General features: G+C 30.5%; 1 protein-coding gene across 6 annotated transcripts in view; it reads right to left on the reverse strand.

Annotated features, from left to right (window-relative positions):
* The window catches only part of ATP8A (ATPase phospholipid transporting 8A1), a 78,352-nt gene extending 63,259 nt beyond the window's left edge, over positions 1–15,093 (reverse strand). For 5 of the 6 annotated variants that reach the window (XM_017618975.1, XM_017618972.1, XM_017618973.1 and 2 more), the window contains exon 1: positions 1,495–2,506. In XM_017618975.1, coding sequence (XP_017474464.1) covers positions 1,495–2,143 — 649 coding nt within the window. In that variant the 5' untranslated portion in view covers positions 2,144–2,506. Of the gene's footprint in view, positions 1–1,494; positions 2,507–15,043 lie in introns of those variants that run through there. The other variant, XM_017618980.1, reaches the window with a different exon arrangement.
* Positions 15,094–15,811: the final 718 nt, after the last annotated feature.

Raw genomic sequence — 15,811 nt, forward strand, 5'->3', positions numbered from 1 at the left:
GACAGACGGACGGACAGACAGACATGGCTTAATCGATTTCTTTTTTCATCCTGATCATTTATGTATACATTTGTCTATATCTATCTCGATTCGTTTTGGCTGTTACAAACAACCGTTATGTGAACAAAATTAATATACCCTTGTGCACAAGTGCGCCCGGGTATAAAAATGCTTTTTCTTAAAATTTTAGACCTTTTCCTCACTTTGTTCAAATAAATTTAAGCGAATGGTTTGAAATATCAAAAAAACGCAATTGATTAATTTTTATGCATACGGTCCATTATTAAAAATAAATTCACTATTTTTGGAAAAAAAAACTTCTGAAAAAAATTAAGTAAAAAAATAATAATTTTCAGAAAAAAAAAATTGTATAAGGTACCAAATATTTAACCTAAGCAACCAAAAAACAAACAGTTGAATATTCAAAAGAAAATAATTTTAAGAGATTTGTTGCTTTCTAAGCACGCAAGTGTTTAATTCAAAGAAAATCTGATAAAACGTAATTTCCAAAAAACATAATTTCTCGAAAAAGTTTTGTTGAAGTCAACTTCGTTTGAAACAAATTTAAAATTTTTTTAAACACAGGAAACTTTATAATTCGCAAAAAAAACATATAAAGTAAATGTTTTTTTTATGTTAAAAGCTGGTTTTAAAAGCGAATATCAAGTTTTTGGTTGAAATTTTAATTAAGGAATTAAGAAATCAAAGAAAAGAGAAAGTTTTGAATATTCAAAGCATAAGTTATGAGGAGATTCGTTTTAACAAAGACAGGCAAGTTTTTATTTACAAAATAATAGATAATGATTAAAAATTGTTTTAAAAGCCAGAATCAAATAGCAAACCTTTTATCTACGCGATTCAAGATGAGGAAAGGGAAGTTGTTAGACATTCAAAATACTATCAATTGAAGAGATTTGAGACTTGTGTTTAATTTAAACAAATTCTGAAAAAAGGAAAGGAAATGTTTGGAAAATATGATACTTTCAGAGTGTTAGTATGAGGCAGTAAAATTTTAATCGAAATTTGAAAAATAAAAGCTAAAATTTGAATAGTTTTAAAAAAAATATAAAAAAGAATAACATTAAGAAGGAACTAAAAAATTATTAAAACAAAATAGTTGGAAAAACTTTTTTAAAAATTAAATTTTTAAAGGCAAGTGGAAAAAATTTTAATTATGGAATGTTGTTAAAAATTAAGAAAAATAACACCACAGTAAGATTTTTGAATTGAAAACTTTTTCGCCAGAAATTATAAAATTTGCACACTATCTAGTGCCGAATTTATGATATAACGTACTTTAAAAATTATTGCAGATGAAAACGCGTTAGCACCTTGTATAAAATACTATAGATACATATACTATAATTTGTTAGTGTTATTACAAACAAAATATTGATAACATAGTCGAATAATCTCCTAAATTTTTATTTCTAAGTTAAAATATTTTACGAAAATTTATAAACCCTGAAACTACCATACTAAACTACCACTTACAGGTGAACGCTACATTCCTTCCAATTTGACCATTCTTCTTCTTCGTGCAGGCGATACAAAGGAAAGGTGGTTGAACTTTTGGCTTAATAAAATCCGTCGTATCCTCCCCGTTTGGCAGCGTATTTATCGGCACGTTCGCTACTGGCTCGACATTATTTTCAGATCGTGTTGCCTGTACCCGAAACACTTCGTCTACACGATTGCAAATCTTACGGCAACGTTGACATATCACCTGCGATTCTGGTCTATCCGCAACGCGACTACGCTGACCCACCACGCGCTTCAACTTGCACCATTGTCTCAAACACCAAGTGTTCGTCTTTTCCATGCAGGTCTTTGGCAGCTGTGCCGCAGTGGTGGCCATGGAAGTGGCACGATATAAGACGTTGCTTCCAACTTGATAAATGCGATTTGGATTGATTTCATTTTGTTGCGTGGGCGTTGAGTGACGTTGTGCGCTTTGTGAATTGGATGCACCCCGACTTGTTGTTGCACGTTCATCGTTCACCGGTGATGCGGGTGTGTTGCGCGCATTGATGCCGGTGCCATTTGTGCTGCCGCTGCTACTAGTTGTGATGGCGTTGTGTGTGCCATTGATATCACTATTACCGTTAGGTAGAGTGTGTTGGCGATCGGGTTCATCACCCATTGCCTTTGTTGGAGATGTATTACACAGCTATTTTGCCACGTTTTATGTGCTTGGTAGAGCAGGGGAAAAATTTCAGAATTTTCGGAGCGTCAACAAATCTTCACTTTTTGTATGTTCTCTGCACTTTCATACTTTTTTTTACTTTCCTTTAGGTCAACACTTTATTTTTCAGCGATCCACTTATTTATATTATATATTTTTTGCAATGTCACTGCAAAATATGTACAAATAGTTCTCGATATAAATTTTTTGGTTGGCTTTCCTTTTTTATTTATTTATTTATTTTTTTTTAAGTTTTGTTAATTATTATTTTTTAAGTGTCATTTGTATCCAACTTGTATGCTGCCACATTCGTAAAATAAACTAAAATAAATTTTATATTTTCATAAACCTTAAATTTTCTAAAAATTCTCTAAAAACTTTTTCGACCAGCAATTTGTAATTATTCTATTTTTAGAATAGATGATTGAGTTCACCTTGGGTGTAAATTATTTCAAAAACGATAGAACCCCAAAGAACTCGAGGGCTTCGACACTTTTATTGAAAATTTTATTTTCGATATTCTCTTCACCTTTTAATCTATGCTCGCTGACGGATTCAAAACTGACGTAGGAAAAATGGTCCACAACACTTCGCTTGCTCATTTCTCCTCTAAGTGGTGGGAAGACTTTACAGCCTATAGATGACGCCATGCCTTACTTCGGAGAATTTCGACGATGTTCAACGCGCTTGCCCCAAAGGAAGGAAAGCTTTGAACGAAGTTGTTTAAAATTAGGAACAGGCACTACACTGTAAAAAATTTGCGATGGCAGCCTTACTGAATGTGGAACACTTCATTGCTATAGAACTTGATCCGTTGAATAATCTCTGGAACGACAATATTCCGAGAATAAGAAGCATCAATAGCTCACTGGGAATCGATGAAGTAGGGAAAACCGCTACAACCTAGTTAAGCTGGTCGCAGACAATTTCATCTCGACGATCAGTGAGATACTACGATCATCGCCGTCATGCGGTGGTAAGTTTCACGGTCTACGATTTTACAATGTCGGTGGCTGGTTGAGCTCTAGAAATCCTAAAACCGAACGTTCAACTACCCATGGAAATACTAGCTGGACACTGGACCATTGACCAGTACCGCATAAAGATTTCTAAACACTCTGTAGATAAGATAAATAAAATAAGATCCATCCACCTCTTCCTACAATTGTTTGTTTTTAATAAGGAAAAATTTAAATAAACTTTCACTATTTAGAGTTTTCGTAAAAAATGATAAATCATATTTGACTATAGAGAAACCAAATAATTTAAAAAAGGCACAAAAATTAAATCATATGCTTTTCTTTACTATCTATTCAATATGCCTTGGTATCGTCCAATATTTTCTGTTTATTTTAGAATCTCGGCCAGACACTTAGTAAAATAAGTGGAAATTTGTAACTTCAAATGTATTTACTTTAAGATTTAAAGCTTTAACCTCATTTCCTTCGTAGTATTATAATAAACAGCCTTCAATGTTATTTACTTTAAAAGGTATATGCATTAGGGAGGTCCTTAAAAATATCAACTGCATGAGACATATCTTTTTTTTTTGTTATACGCACAAAATAAAGACATCCATGAAAATTTCTAAACACATACATACATGTGTATATAAAAGAACTTTATGCTGGATTTCCGCTAGGCATTAAAGGGCAAAAATTGTAATGATAAACTTGGACATAAAAAAAATATTTGTGTCATTACGTTAAAAAAAGTTATTAAGTTTGTTTCCAAATGGCATTTTTTAAATGGCACCAATTTTTTGTCATTTCAATGCCCAATAGAAGTACGTCATTAGGGATCGCTATCAGCGTTTGAAAAGTGTGTTTTTTTAGTCACGAAAACTCGAAAAAATGTTGCTTTGACCAGCTATAACTCAGCGAGTTCATGAATTTATATGAATAAGTTTCAATAATATGTAATTATGTTAAATTTTTAATATTTCAACTCAAAATTTTAGTTTTATCGAATTTTTGCGATTCAAAAAAAAATATTTAACCCCGCCAGCGATTTCTAAAAATTTATTTACAATTTTGGAATTTTCGTAAATGTCTTTCAATTGCCTGCTTAATCGAATTTTTGTGATTTAAGAAAAGTTAATTTTTTCAAACCCTGGTAGCGAGCCCTAAAAATTTGTTTCGACATTTGAAATTTTCGTAGATGTCTTTTTTTTACACTTAGAACACAAAAAGGGCTACCACATAAAAATTGATATGCTGATATTTAAAGGGCCGCCCTAATATCCATTTGTATTTGCCTCTACATTTATCATAAAGATAAAAAATTACGCAGCATATTAATTAAATTTGCGACAGAATTCCAAGATAAGCGTTAAGTAAATACACATGTAGATATATGGGAATACCGGTTTTCTGGTAGAACGTCATAACTTAGCATGTAAATCAGAAAAGCGTGAAAGAGCAATCTAAAGTTTTAAGTCAAGTTGTTCCGCTTGACCAATAATAAACAATAACTAAAAATACAACAGATATAATTGGAAAATCTAGAGGACAAAACTGTCATCAAGCCTCGATTTGGGTCCTATCCTGTTCAAAGAGTGATCGTTTTCTTCCAACTAAAGTGGCTAAGCAAAGTGGAAAAGAGTAAAATGGCAAAAAAAAACCAATTCTATTCTTATGAGAAGCAATCGAATTTTTTTCACATTTGAGTAATGATCGTCTTCCAGAAAACGAGCGATATACATACATTTATTACATGTGTATTTTTTTTTTTTTTTTTTTTTTTTTTTTTTTTTTTAAAAANTTTATTAAAAACTAGCAACTGTTCTACTGCTAAAAAAACACGCCTAACAATAGCCGCAATCTAAAAATTTATGTGCGTGCCTGAATACATATACAAATATTGTCCTTTTTTGTTCATGAATTTCAATTAAAGAAACATTTATTTGTTTATTTACCTTAATGCGTACATACATACAGACATATATATATACATTCATATACAACTGTATACAGATATGTATGTATGTACTTATTTAATTCAAATAGAAAATTTGAGTAGCCGTTTGTGAAATTCATTTGATTTAATATTTGTAATCCGAAAATTGCAGGAACGTCCAGCTGAAATGTATCGCTGAACTGGATTTTACAATACAATAAATAAAATTTAAAAATTAAGAGGTCAAAAAACTTCCTAACTATAACTGCTTTAATTGACAAAGATTTCATTAGGAGGTTTAATATGCCGAATATTGAATTAAGAATCTAGGTAGTATTGAAGGAGTTTAGAACCAGATTTGTTCATTTCTGAACAATAAATTAATTTAATTGGTTATTTTGTCAGACAATCCATTTGATGATTGGCAGTCTTCCGGTTATAAAAATGTGTGATGTCCTGGAAATATTTAAAAAGTTAATCGAATAGGGAGTCTTTCCACATATTGACATTAGGGAAATAGCACCCGAAAATAAAAAGTAATAAGTTTTTTCCAATGCCTACAAGAGACAGAAGCCAGGTTCTTGAAGAAATCTCAAGTGCATATTCAAGTGATGCAGGGCGTATGTGAATTTAATGAAAATTTTCAATTAACTGCCAGCACGTTTCATAAGAAAAAAATTGCTATATTATGTAATAGACCAAACTTAAAAGTACTTATAGCCTTATTCATAAAAAATAAAAAAAAAGGTTTAAAGAGCTCTATGAAGTAACATTTTCACACAAATTTTCACTTTATAAACGCTTCGCTAAGTCCTCTTAAAAAACTGAAACACATAAAAATCTTAAATATTTAATAAAAACCAGGTATCATACTTGAATTAAAAAAGTAAGAATGTACATTAGGGTGCTTCATCAAAAAAAAAGTTGCGGGTTTTCTCCGGAATTATAAAACCAATGATATTTTATCACCTCCGACAAAATTTTAAGAAAATATTAAGATTTACTTACGATTTAAAAATACCTCAAAAATCTTTTTCAAACTAATTTTGTTTTATATATCGATTTTTGGAAGTATTTTCGAATGGCTGCAGGCCACATAAATCTTAATATTTTAATGGAGTATTTTAGATCATAATATATTTTATAATTTCTTTTTTATATGGAGAGGGATGCAGCCTAATGTACATTAGGAAGATCCAAAATAACTAACTTAACGAATTTATGGCCTTAAAAGGGCCTATTTACTAAGCAGAAAATTCTCCCATTTGGAAAAATTTGTATTCCAGTTTTAAAAGGGCATTAAAAATTTCCTATGTTAATAAAATGCAAGTAAAAAAATTTGGTTTCATTAAAAATGTTATAACTATTGAACCGTTTGAGATAAAATTTGTTTTTGGTATATTCTTGTAGTGCATGAAATTCTAAAAAATTATTTTAAAGTTGTTTACTTAGACTCAAAATTTTAATACTTACAGGCTATGAAAGTCGTAAAAAGCAAATATATATGCAGTTTTAGGGCGTTATGATTGGAAATATTCATGCTAAATTAAAAAACTTACACTAAAATTTAGTTTATTGTAGTTTTCTTTTCAGTAGATAGGTTCTTTTAAGGCCATAAATTTGTAAGGTTAGTTATTTTGGATCACCCTAATGTATATATACATATTTAGTAAATACAATTATTTAATGAATGCCGCGGACACTGTCATTAGAGGTCATTAGCGAATGCGAAGCTAGACAGCAAATAAGCGGTAAAAGTGTAAGTCATTATGTAAAAAAGGAAGGAGACAGTAAATAAATAAATTTGCTCGGTAGACATGAACTTTTCGCCAAGAAATCAAAACAAAGCAATAAAATTTAAATGATAAAAGCGGTGAGCAAGAGGATTTAGTCACATAAAGTATTGTACCGCGACGGAACAAAATTAATAAACGCATAATTAGATAGAATTTCTCGCTCATAAATAATAGATATGTATACATATATTTAGGTATGTATGCACATATACATACATACATAGTATGAGTAAAAGCTACTTACTTACTAAGTATAAAAACTTAGCAATGTGAATAACAAATAAACTTATAGAAAGCAATAAAACTGCACGTTCTGCTTAAGTAAGTACAAGCAAAGCACTACGAAATGAAAATCAAGCACACATACGAACACACACGCTTGTGTCCACAAGTAAAACCCATGAATTGACCGCATAAAAGCCAATAAAACATTAAAAAAGTGGCAAATTAGCCAGCGAAAAAATCAATACCACAGAAAAATTACACTGACACTGACAATTGCTAGCGGTCAGGCTAGTCAGCTATTCAACATTCGCTGGAATGTTAAAATGAAATCAAAATGCAACCGTAAACACACACACACACATACCCTAGGTACACATGTGGCACTGAGTAGCCAATAATAACGGTGAAGGACAGTTTGGCGATTTGCGCGTGGCATTTGCTGGGTAAACATGGCGTATGAGCAACACCATCAACACTGCAATTGCGACAACGGAAATGCCACCAGCAAAACGCGCAACAACAACCCAGGCAGTAGGTAACAAATACATAAACAAGTCAATCTATGCACTATGTATATGTATATGTATATGGTTGCATTTAATGCTGCGCAATGGATGTGGTAAACCGGCGAGAGAAAGGCAAGAAGTGGCGCTTAAGGTCGCAGGTCTATAATTTGCGCTGAAAATGCAACGTAATTACTTGGGACTGGCTTTGCACGCTGGGGTGATGTACCGACGAAGCATTAAGACCTTACTAATTATACTTATGTGCACCTGTATATGTATACATACATATATGTAACTACACCGTGATGGTGGCGTTGATTAAGTTCCGCAAAATTTATTGAAGCGAGATTGATTAAATTTGAAAATAAATCCTGTGTGGAGGCAGTGCGAAGCGCAGACTAGTGTGAGTGTGTTAATTATGTTAGTATTTAAATTAAAATTCTGCAAAAGTGTGAAAGTTGTTTAAGAAGATTAATTCTATAAGCGAAAAAATGGGAAATTTAAAAACAAGTCTAGACATAAATACTGGTATACATAATTTGTTATGCCTTTAGTAAATAATGTGCCATATTTTAAATTCAATGTGTCATGAAATTTTGATAAATAAAAGAAATAGTTTTGAAAATCCAAACTAATATGAATAAATATAAAAATAATATAATACAAAATAGTCGAAGGCTTGTTTTATTTAGGTAGCTAGGTGGTATTATGCCGAATTTTTCTATTATAAAGCGAAATGACTCAAATTAAAAAAAAAAGTGTTTAGTATTTAAAAAGTGTTTTTAGAAAATACTTAATGGCTATTTTCAACACAATTACACGGTTTCCATTGACCCGGACATGACTAAATTCCCAATTTTTGTCATAAACATTTTTGTGATTTAAATACCTAATAGAAATTTGTATGAGAATTTTTTTCATAGTCTTAAACATATTCAGTATTGCTTGAAACTTTTTTTATTTTTAAGAATTCGAGGGATGACAAAAAAAATTTCAATCGATTAATCGAGGGAAGAGTCAGCGGTTTTTAATTTTTTGTCTGCCAAGAACTTTTTCGTTTGAAAATAATCGTTATTTTAAGATTTGAATTGCAGTTGCTCCTTTAATATTACATTGAGCATTAAGAGAAAAATTAAAATCATAAAGTATCGATTAAATTTGATTCCTATTTTTTTTCCTAAAAAAGATAAACTATCTGGAAATGATGACCACAAAACAAGAACTCAAGCGTAACCACTTCTTAGCTCAACTTTTAACGAAATAATCATAAAATATCTATACAATATAATCGAAAAAATTTTAAGACCAAAAGTAACTTTTTTTATTTAAAAAAATTATAATACCGTCAAAGTATTGGTATCCAAGGGTAAGGACTTTCCATCGAAAAAAGCTTTCGATGAAATATAAGAAAAAATTTATTCAATATCTGGAATTTAGGTGTCTTCATCGCAAATTTATAAAATATCAGCATTCGACAAAAAATAGCATAAAATCGAAAAAATTTTAATTTAGGTGTACCGATTAGTTTTTATGGAAAAATATGACCAAATCGAAATCCAGTCGTAGCTATATAAATATAAAGTATGAACGAAAACAGTAGAATCCAAGTGTAACACATTTTTATCTTAGAAAAATCTTAAAACATTGATAGCACAGTGCGACAGTAAATTTTACACACAACAAAATCAATATATTCGCGAAACTATGAGCAAAATGTAGTAAAACTGCGCATTTAGTTTTTCCCTCTGGCGTCAGCTTTTTTTTTTAAGGACGTTGAAATTTCAAAAATATTATTNCACTATGAGCATTTAGTTTTTCCCTCTGGCGTCAGCTTTTTTTTTAAAGGACGTTGAAATTTCAAAAATATTATTAATTTAAAAAATTATTGAAATAATTCAGTCCAATGTAGAATAATAATATTGGTATCAAATAAAAGAGAAGTNATTATTGAAAAAATTCAGTCCAATGTAGAATAATAATATTGGTATCAAATAAAAGAGAAGTAGAATTAAAAAATATTAAATTTTTTAGTGCATAAGGACGAATTGGTTATGGAAAATGCCCTTTTAAAATTTTGTCTTTGAATATCCTTGAAATAACAGTTTTTTAATCGGAAAAAAATAAGATATTTTTGTACATATCTGATCGCAAAATCGAAATTCAATCACAAGGATTTTTTATCGCAAACAATTTCGATAAGACAATATTGAAAAAAATTAGAACTATTATAATCCAAGCATAACGATCTTTTAGTCGAAAAAACTGACAAAGTCTCGGGTTCGAGTACAGTTTCCCAAAAAGAAAACAACCCTATTAAGCTGGCATTTCAGGGTACTATTTTATATATATATAAGAAAAATTTGAAAGTTAGGGGGTAGGGGCTCGAGCACCCCCCTGCCCCTACCTGGCTACGCCCATGGTACCTATGTAATTAAATTTCACAATTTCCATGGCTTAAAATTACTTGACGCATCGCATTTTAAATTAAACAACCACGCACGATCGATATTTTCTTAAGGCAATACTTTGCAATTCAACGTTGACATCTTAAAAATACAACATTTAATTGATTGTCAACAAGTCAAATGTCATGATTGACATATTTTAAGAGTCTTTGTTGTTACCGTTTATATATTGTACTTGTATGTGTGTAAGTAGTGGACAAAATCGATTTAGTGTCCATTTGCTGTTTTCCGCTTGTATATTTTTAATAAGATTAAAGAGCAGGAATAAAATTAAAACCCTTTCTTGAAGAAAGAGTACTAAAGAAATGCTTCGTGTTTAACAAATTCGAATAGTTTAAAGTTTAACCCTAGAATGGCAATGTACGTAAAATTGATGTATATCATTCAGTCGCCTAGGTATAAACCTGTGTAGGTATGACTTACACCCGCTGAAGATTAAATAGAAGCTGTGCTGAATGACAGCAATTTAAGTCATGTGAACGAAGGTCGAAAAATTACAGGCGCATTCTATTCCGATCTTTATGTTATTTAAGAATGACCGTAGACTTTTTTTAACAAAACAAATAAATGCATAAAAAACATAAGAAATTTACTTCAAACACTTTTGTGTACGTTACCAATAACGGACTATTCATTAGCGTTACCATTCTACGGTTAAGGTATATGTTTGGTGTTTGGTGTATTGAATATATCTGGCTATAACAGCGTTTTAAAAATTAGATAAATTTGTGTAAACAATCTTGAGACAAAACAGCTCTGTAGTTGGATTCTGGAAATTGCGACGTGAAAAGTGTATTTGAAGAAAAAAATATATCTACATTTATTGGTTTGCATAAAAATTAGCAACGTAGTAGCTCTTTGCGGCAGTTTCAAAATGTGTTTAAGAAACACTTTCGAATTTTATGTTATCAAAGCTTGCATTGCGTTTCCACCACTCACGCAATTTCGGTTCCCAATTCCAATTTGAAATTGCAACTATTTACATGATTGATCTAGATTTTAATAAGAATTTCTGTTACGCTCCAGCTTACGACTTCGTTTGCGCTACCGCTGATAATTTCGCAAGTTCAAACTACAAGTTGAACTAATAATAATAATAGATTGGCGCTTACACATATGTTAGTGTTTGGCCGAGCTTCTCCTCCGATTTGTGGCGTGCGCCTTGATGTTGTCACACAAAGCGGAGGGACCTACAGTTTTACGCCGACTCCGAACGGCGATTGTATTTTTATGAGAAGCTNATTTAGCCAGCATGAGGGGATACTTTCAAGGACACTTGGTAATTTTAGACTTATTCCTTGATGATGGCGCTTTCAATTTCACAGGTAAAACGTTACCGAAATTAAACTAAAAATTACACTTGCAGAGAGTTAATCCCAACGATCGGCAAGTGCTCCCAAGTCTGGTGCACTGATGGATCCAATCTCGAGGATGACAATGCTGAGGCCAACGTAATTGGACTTAGATTTAAGATAGAAAGAGGTAGAATGACTTAGGGGGCCAGGGTACTGCAAGTTAAGATAACATCTGCAGGTTCGGTGGGTGGGCAAATGAAACCCCCTTAAAAAAATATTTACAATTGAATAATGGTTAAATAAAAAATTGTGTATTATTTATTACCGAAAGGGAAACATATCGAAAAATATTTTTTCAAGATTTCTATACCATTTCTGCCAAAAATTGTTTTTTTCCACATATGAAATACATGGAAAACTTTGAGCACCCCCTAAATATTTTTTAATTTCCATATAAGAAAATAGTGGTATATTTTTTCGGTGTAGAACAATCCTGCGACCACCCCTTAGCATTAATAAACCCAATTTACTTTTGTCGGACCACCCTAATATAAAATAACTCAAAGAAATATTTTTTTAGGGTAAATTTTTTCGTGAATTTTTATAAAAATATACACAACTCATTGTACAGCAAAAACAATTAACGTCAAATTTCTAAACTATGAAGAATATTTAGAAAAATTCAACAAAACTTCAAACTTTATAATCAGATTTACACAAAAAATTCGAGTGTGCAGTTCTAAAGACCATTCATCTCTAGTACATCGAATTACAAGTTTTAAGTTGCGAAAAAATTCCATTGATTTTTTAAATTTTTTTTCTGACGGTGTTGAGCATTTTCTTCCAACGGACTTTTTCAGCAACTGCAAGTTTGCAAGTTTATTATACTAAATTCGAATGGGTTAAAGACTGCATACATGAATTGTTTTTATTAAAAAGTTTAAAATTTTAATGAAAATTTACTGTATTTTTCTCCAAACTTTGAAATTTTTATTATTATATTTATTTTCTGTGCAAACAGTTTTTTTTTTTTACTTTTTATGGGAATTATTTTTTCGATATTTCGCGTTACGATATTTCGCCAATAAATATAGTCGAAGAAGTTGTTTATGGTAACATTATTCGCTTCGTGAAAATTTTTAAACAAATTTGCTGAAAGTTTATACGAAAAATACATTGCGAAATAAAAACAGATGCAAAAGCAGATACCACGACTACAAACAATTTTAGAAATTAGTCACAATTTGGAAAACAGCCAGAAGTAAATTAAAACAACAATAACCCACAAATCCCAAAAAATAAAACAAATAATAATACAAAAATAAGCCACAAGTCATAAACTGATATATTATTTATAAAAATAACACAAATACGAGAAATGCAACGCGAAATTTTGATGAAGAATATTCAAGTGCGCCTTTTTATGATCCTATAGAAACAAAAACGCACTAAACATTTACTTAAATATGTGTCTAACAAATGCACAAATTTTACCATAAACTCGACAGACGATGAGTAGCAGAAAAAGCATAAAATAAATTTACGAAAGGCTCTGCTGGCCGGCAATTCTGTAGACTTTAAGATAATTGAGAATGGTTGAGTGATAAATGACTAAACAGCGGAATTTGTCCTAAAAAATAATTTCAAACAGAGAACAAAAAATTTAAAAAAAAATTAAACTTTTTAATCAAATTAGTTTTAGAAAATATAAGTACTCAAAAATTAAAAATATATAAGCTTGGGGAACTTTTAAGAAATTTTATTGTTATTTTATGAATTCATTTTAAAATTTTAGATTGTAATAATATTTTCACATTTTATTTTAACTTCCTATTGTTACGTTGCCCCTATATTTTTTTACTTTAATACCTTTTTTTCATTTTACTCTTGAAACTTTTCAACTTTTCATTGCTGTGCTGCTGCCATTCATTTTTTCAAAACTTTTCAGCTTTGAGATTTGCTGCAGCAAAACAATGCATATTACAAAGACTAGCCCTCTCATACTTACATACATATTGTATGTACATTAGGATGGTCCAAAAATCTAAAGTCGGAATTGTAATACTCTCACGCCCTAGTCTATACCGTCTATACGTCTATACCGAAAAAATTTACCCCTTTTATTTTGTTTTGAAATCAAAAAATTTTCACAGGTCGCTCAAAGCGCTCAAAGTTTTCCATGGTTTTTATATGGAAAAAAAATCGTAGAAATGGTATAGAATTCTTGAAAACCAATATTTAACCAATTTTTATTTATGAGCTATTTTTTATAAGGCTCCTAAAAACCCCTAAAAATGTAATGGGGACACCAATAAAAATCGCTAATATTAAAAAAGGGTAAAATAAAATATTGTGAATTATTCTTGAAAGTCTTCTGAAGAGAAACAGAATTTTCAGATAGAAAAATATTAATTTTCCGAACTATATCCATTTCCAGGAAAAATGGCTTTTTCCCCATATAAAATACATGGAAAACTTTGAGCGCTAAATATTTTTTTAATTTAAAATAAAAAAAATAGGAGTCAAATTTTTTCGGCATAGAACAATTCTAGGGATGAGAGAACTAAAACTACGATTTTACTTTTTTTTACATGCATTTTTGGACCGCCCTAATGTACATACATATGTACGTATGTAGAAGTCACACAGAGAACCGTTAAACACACTCAAAAGCAGGTCACGTTTCTGCACTTTTTTTTATTTTTCCATTCAACTCTTATACATACAAGACATTTGGTATTGCAGCGCTCCAGTTATGTTTTTGTTGTGACCAAAAACAAACTAAGCCATAACAAAAATGTTATAAAATGTTGCCAAATAAAATTGCCAACAACAAATAGAGCCGTAAAAGTTGTTTTAAAGAAAATTAAACTTGAATAACTTAACTCAAGTCGATATGTATGCAGCTGGTGGAAAAGCTGAAGCTTCTGCTTTTTAAGAAACTTCATCGTGGCACTTACATATTAGTTATTTAGAAGCGCTTAAGGAATTTGAGACAACTTTTGTGGAATGTTTGCAAAAATTTTAAATGACTCGTAAGGAATGCGGTTAGCAGATTTGCTTGTTATTCAAATACATAACGCACATCTTCTTCAAAAAAGGCAAAACTAAGAAAAATTCGTAAATTGTTTGCATGAACAATTTCGTAGCATTTATCTCGAATCAATATAGATACTTTTTCTTAATAATTATAATCTCTAACTAGAAAAGTACTAAGGAATTTTGTTCATATCAAAATGAAAAAAAAAACAAAAGTTGTTGATCTGATTGAATTTTATATATTTTAAATTTTTATAAAAAGGAACGTTTTTGGAACAATTTTTGATAATATATGTATCTATGATTTTATTCATTATTGCAAGATGATTAATGTTATATATAAAGTAAGAAATATTTGTTTGCCTATCAATTTTGTCACTTAACAAAAACGTGGTAAATTTACGGTGTTTGGCGTGTTGCTTGAACATGCTTGACATGTTGCTTGAAGATGATTCACAAAGATTTTTATAATAAAAGCAAGCTTTAGTCCATTTTAATGTGATTCGTGGTTGCTTGTATAATTTTTTAGCGTAAAATCTTGTTTTTACTCATGAATGTCACTAAATGGTGGTTGCTTGAACATGCTTGATATTACCTTTCATTTCAATAGCTTTATTAAATGCATTTTTACTACCTTTTTCGGGATAAAAGAAGAATACTTCGCTTTTTTGTGGCATACAATTGAAACAGTTGATGATTACCGTGTTGCTTGTGTTTGGTTGACACTGTTTTTAAATTTTTTACAACAACTGAAAGACATATAATAGTGAATGATTGAATGCGATTAACAAAATTTGTTGAACGAATTACGTATACCTATACTCTTGAGTAAAACAATTCGGGGAAAGAAAAGCTCGAGTAACACTAAATCATGATTGTTTTAACATGCTTGACACTACTTTTCATCGAAAATGTAGCTTCCACTATTTATTTTATTCTAAGTGCAGCTGAATGAAGTTCATTGTTATGTGATTCAAAAAATAATAATGCTAACTAGGGCAAGATTGTTAGTTGCTTGAATAAACATTCGTTTTTCGAAATAAAACTTAAATAACACTAAATAATGGCTGCTTGAACATGCTTGACACCAATTTTGATTACTGTGATGTATGTATAACTTAACTCCTTTTTATGGTATTCTAAGAAAATTTGCTTGATTCGCTTCATCCGCTTCAAGGGCTTTATTCTACGTGTAAATGCTTCACTTTATCTATTTTTATATAATAATCAATGTCGCTGGACTTTTTCCCAAAAAACTGCAATTTCTTAAGAAAACACTCTACTTTCACCAAAAAAAATGTAACCCTCAAAACGAAGGTTTTTTGGAAAATTAAGGTTTTAAAATTTAATAAATATAAATGACAAAAAACAATTAATTTAAAATGAAATAACATTAACAGTT

Source organism: Rhagoletis zephyria, unplaced genomic scaffold, assembly GCF_001687245.7.
Source record: "Rhagoletis zephyria isolate East Lansing unplaced genomic scaffold, Rhagoletis_zephyria_1.1 Rzeph_scaffold_01756, whole genome shotgun sequence".
In the NCBI taxonomy this organism is placed as follows: Eukaryota; Metazoa; Arthropoda; class Insecta; order Diptera; family Tephritidae; genus Rhagoletis; species Rhagoletis zephyria.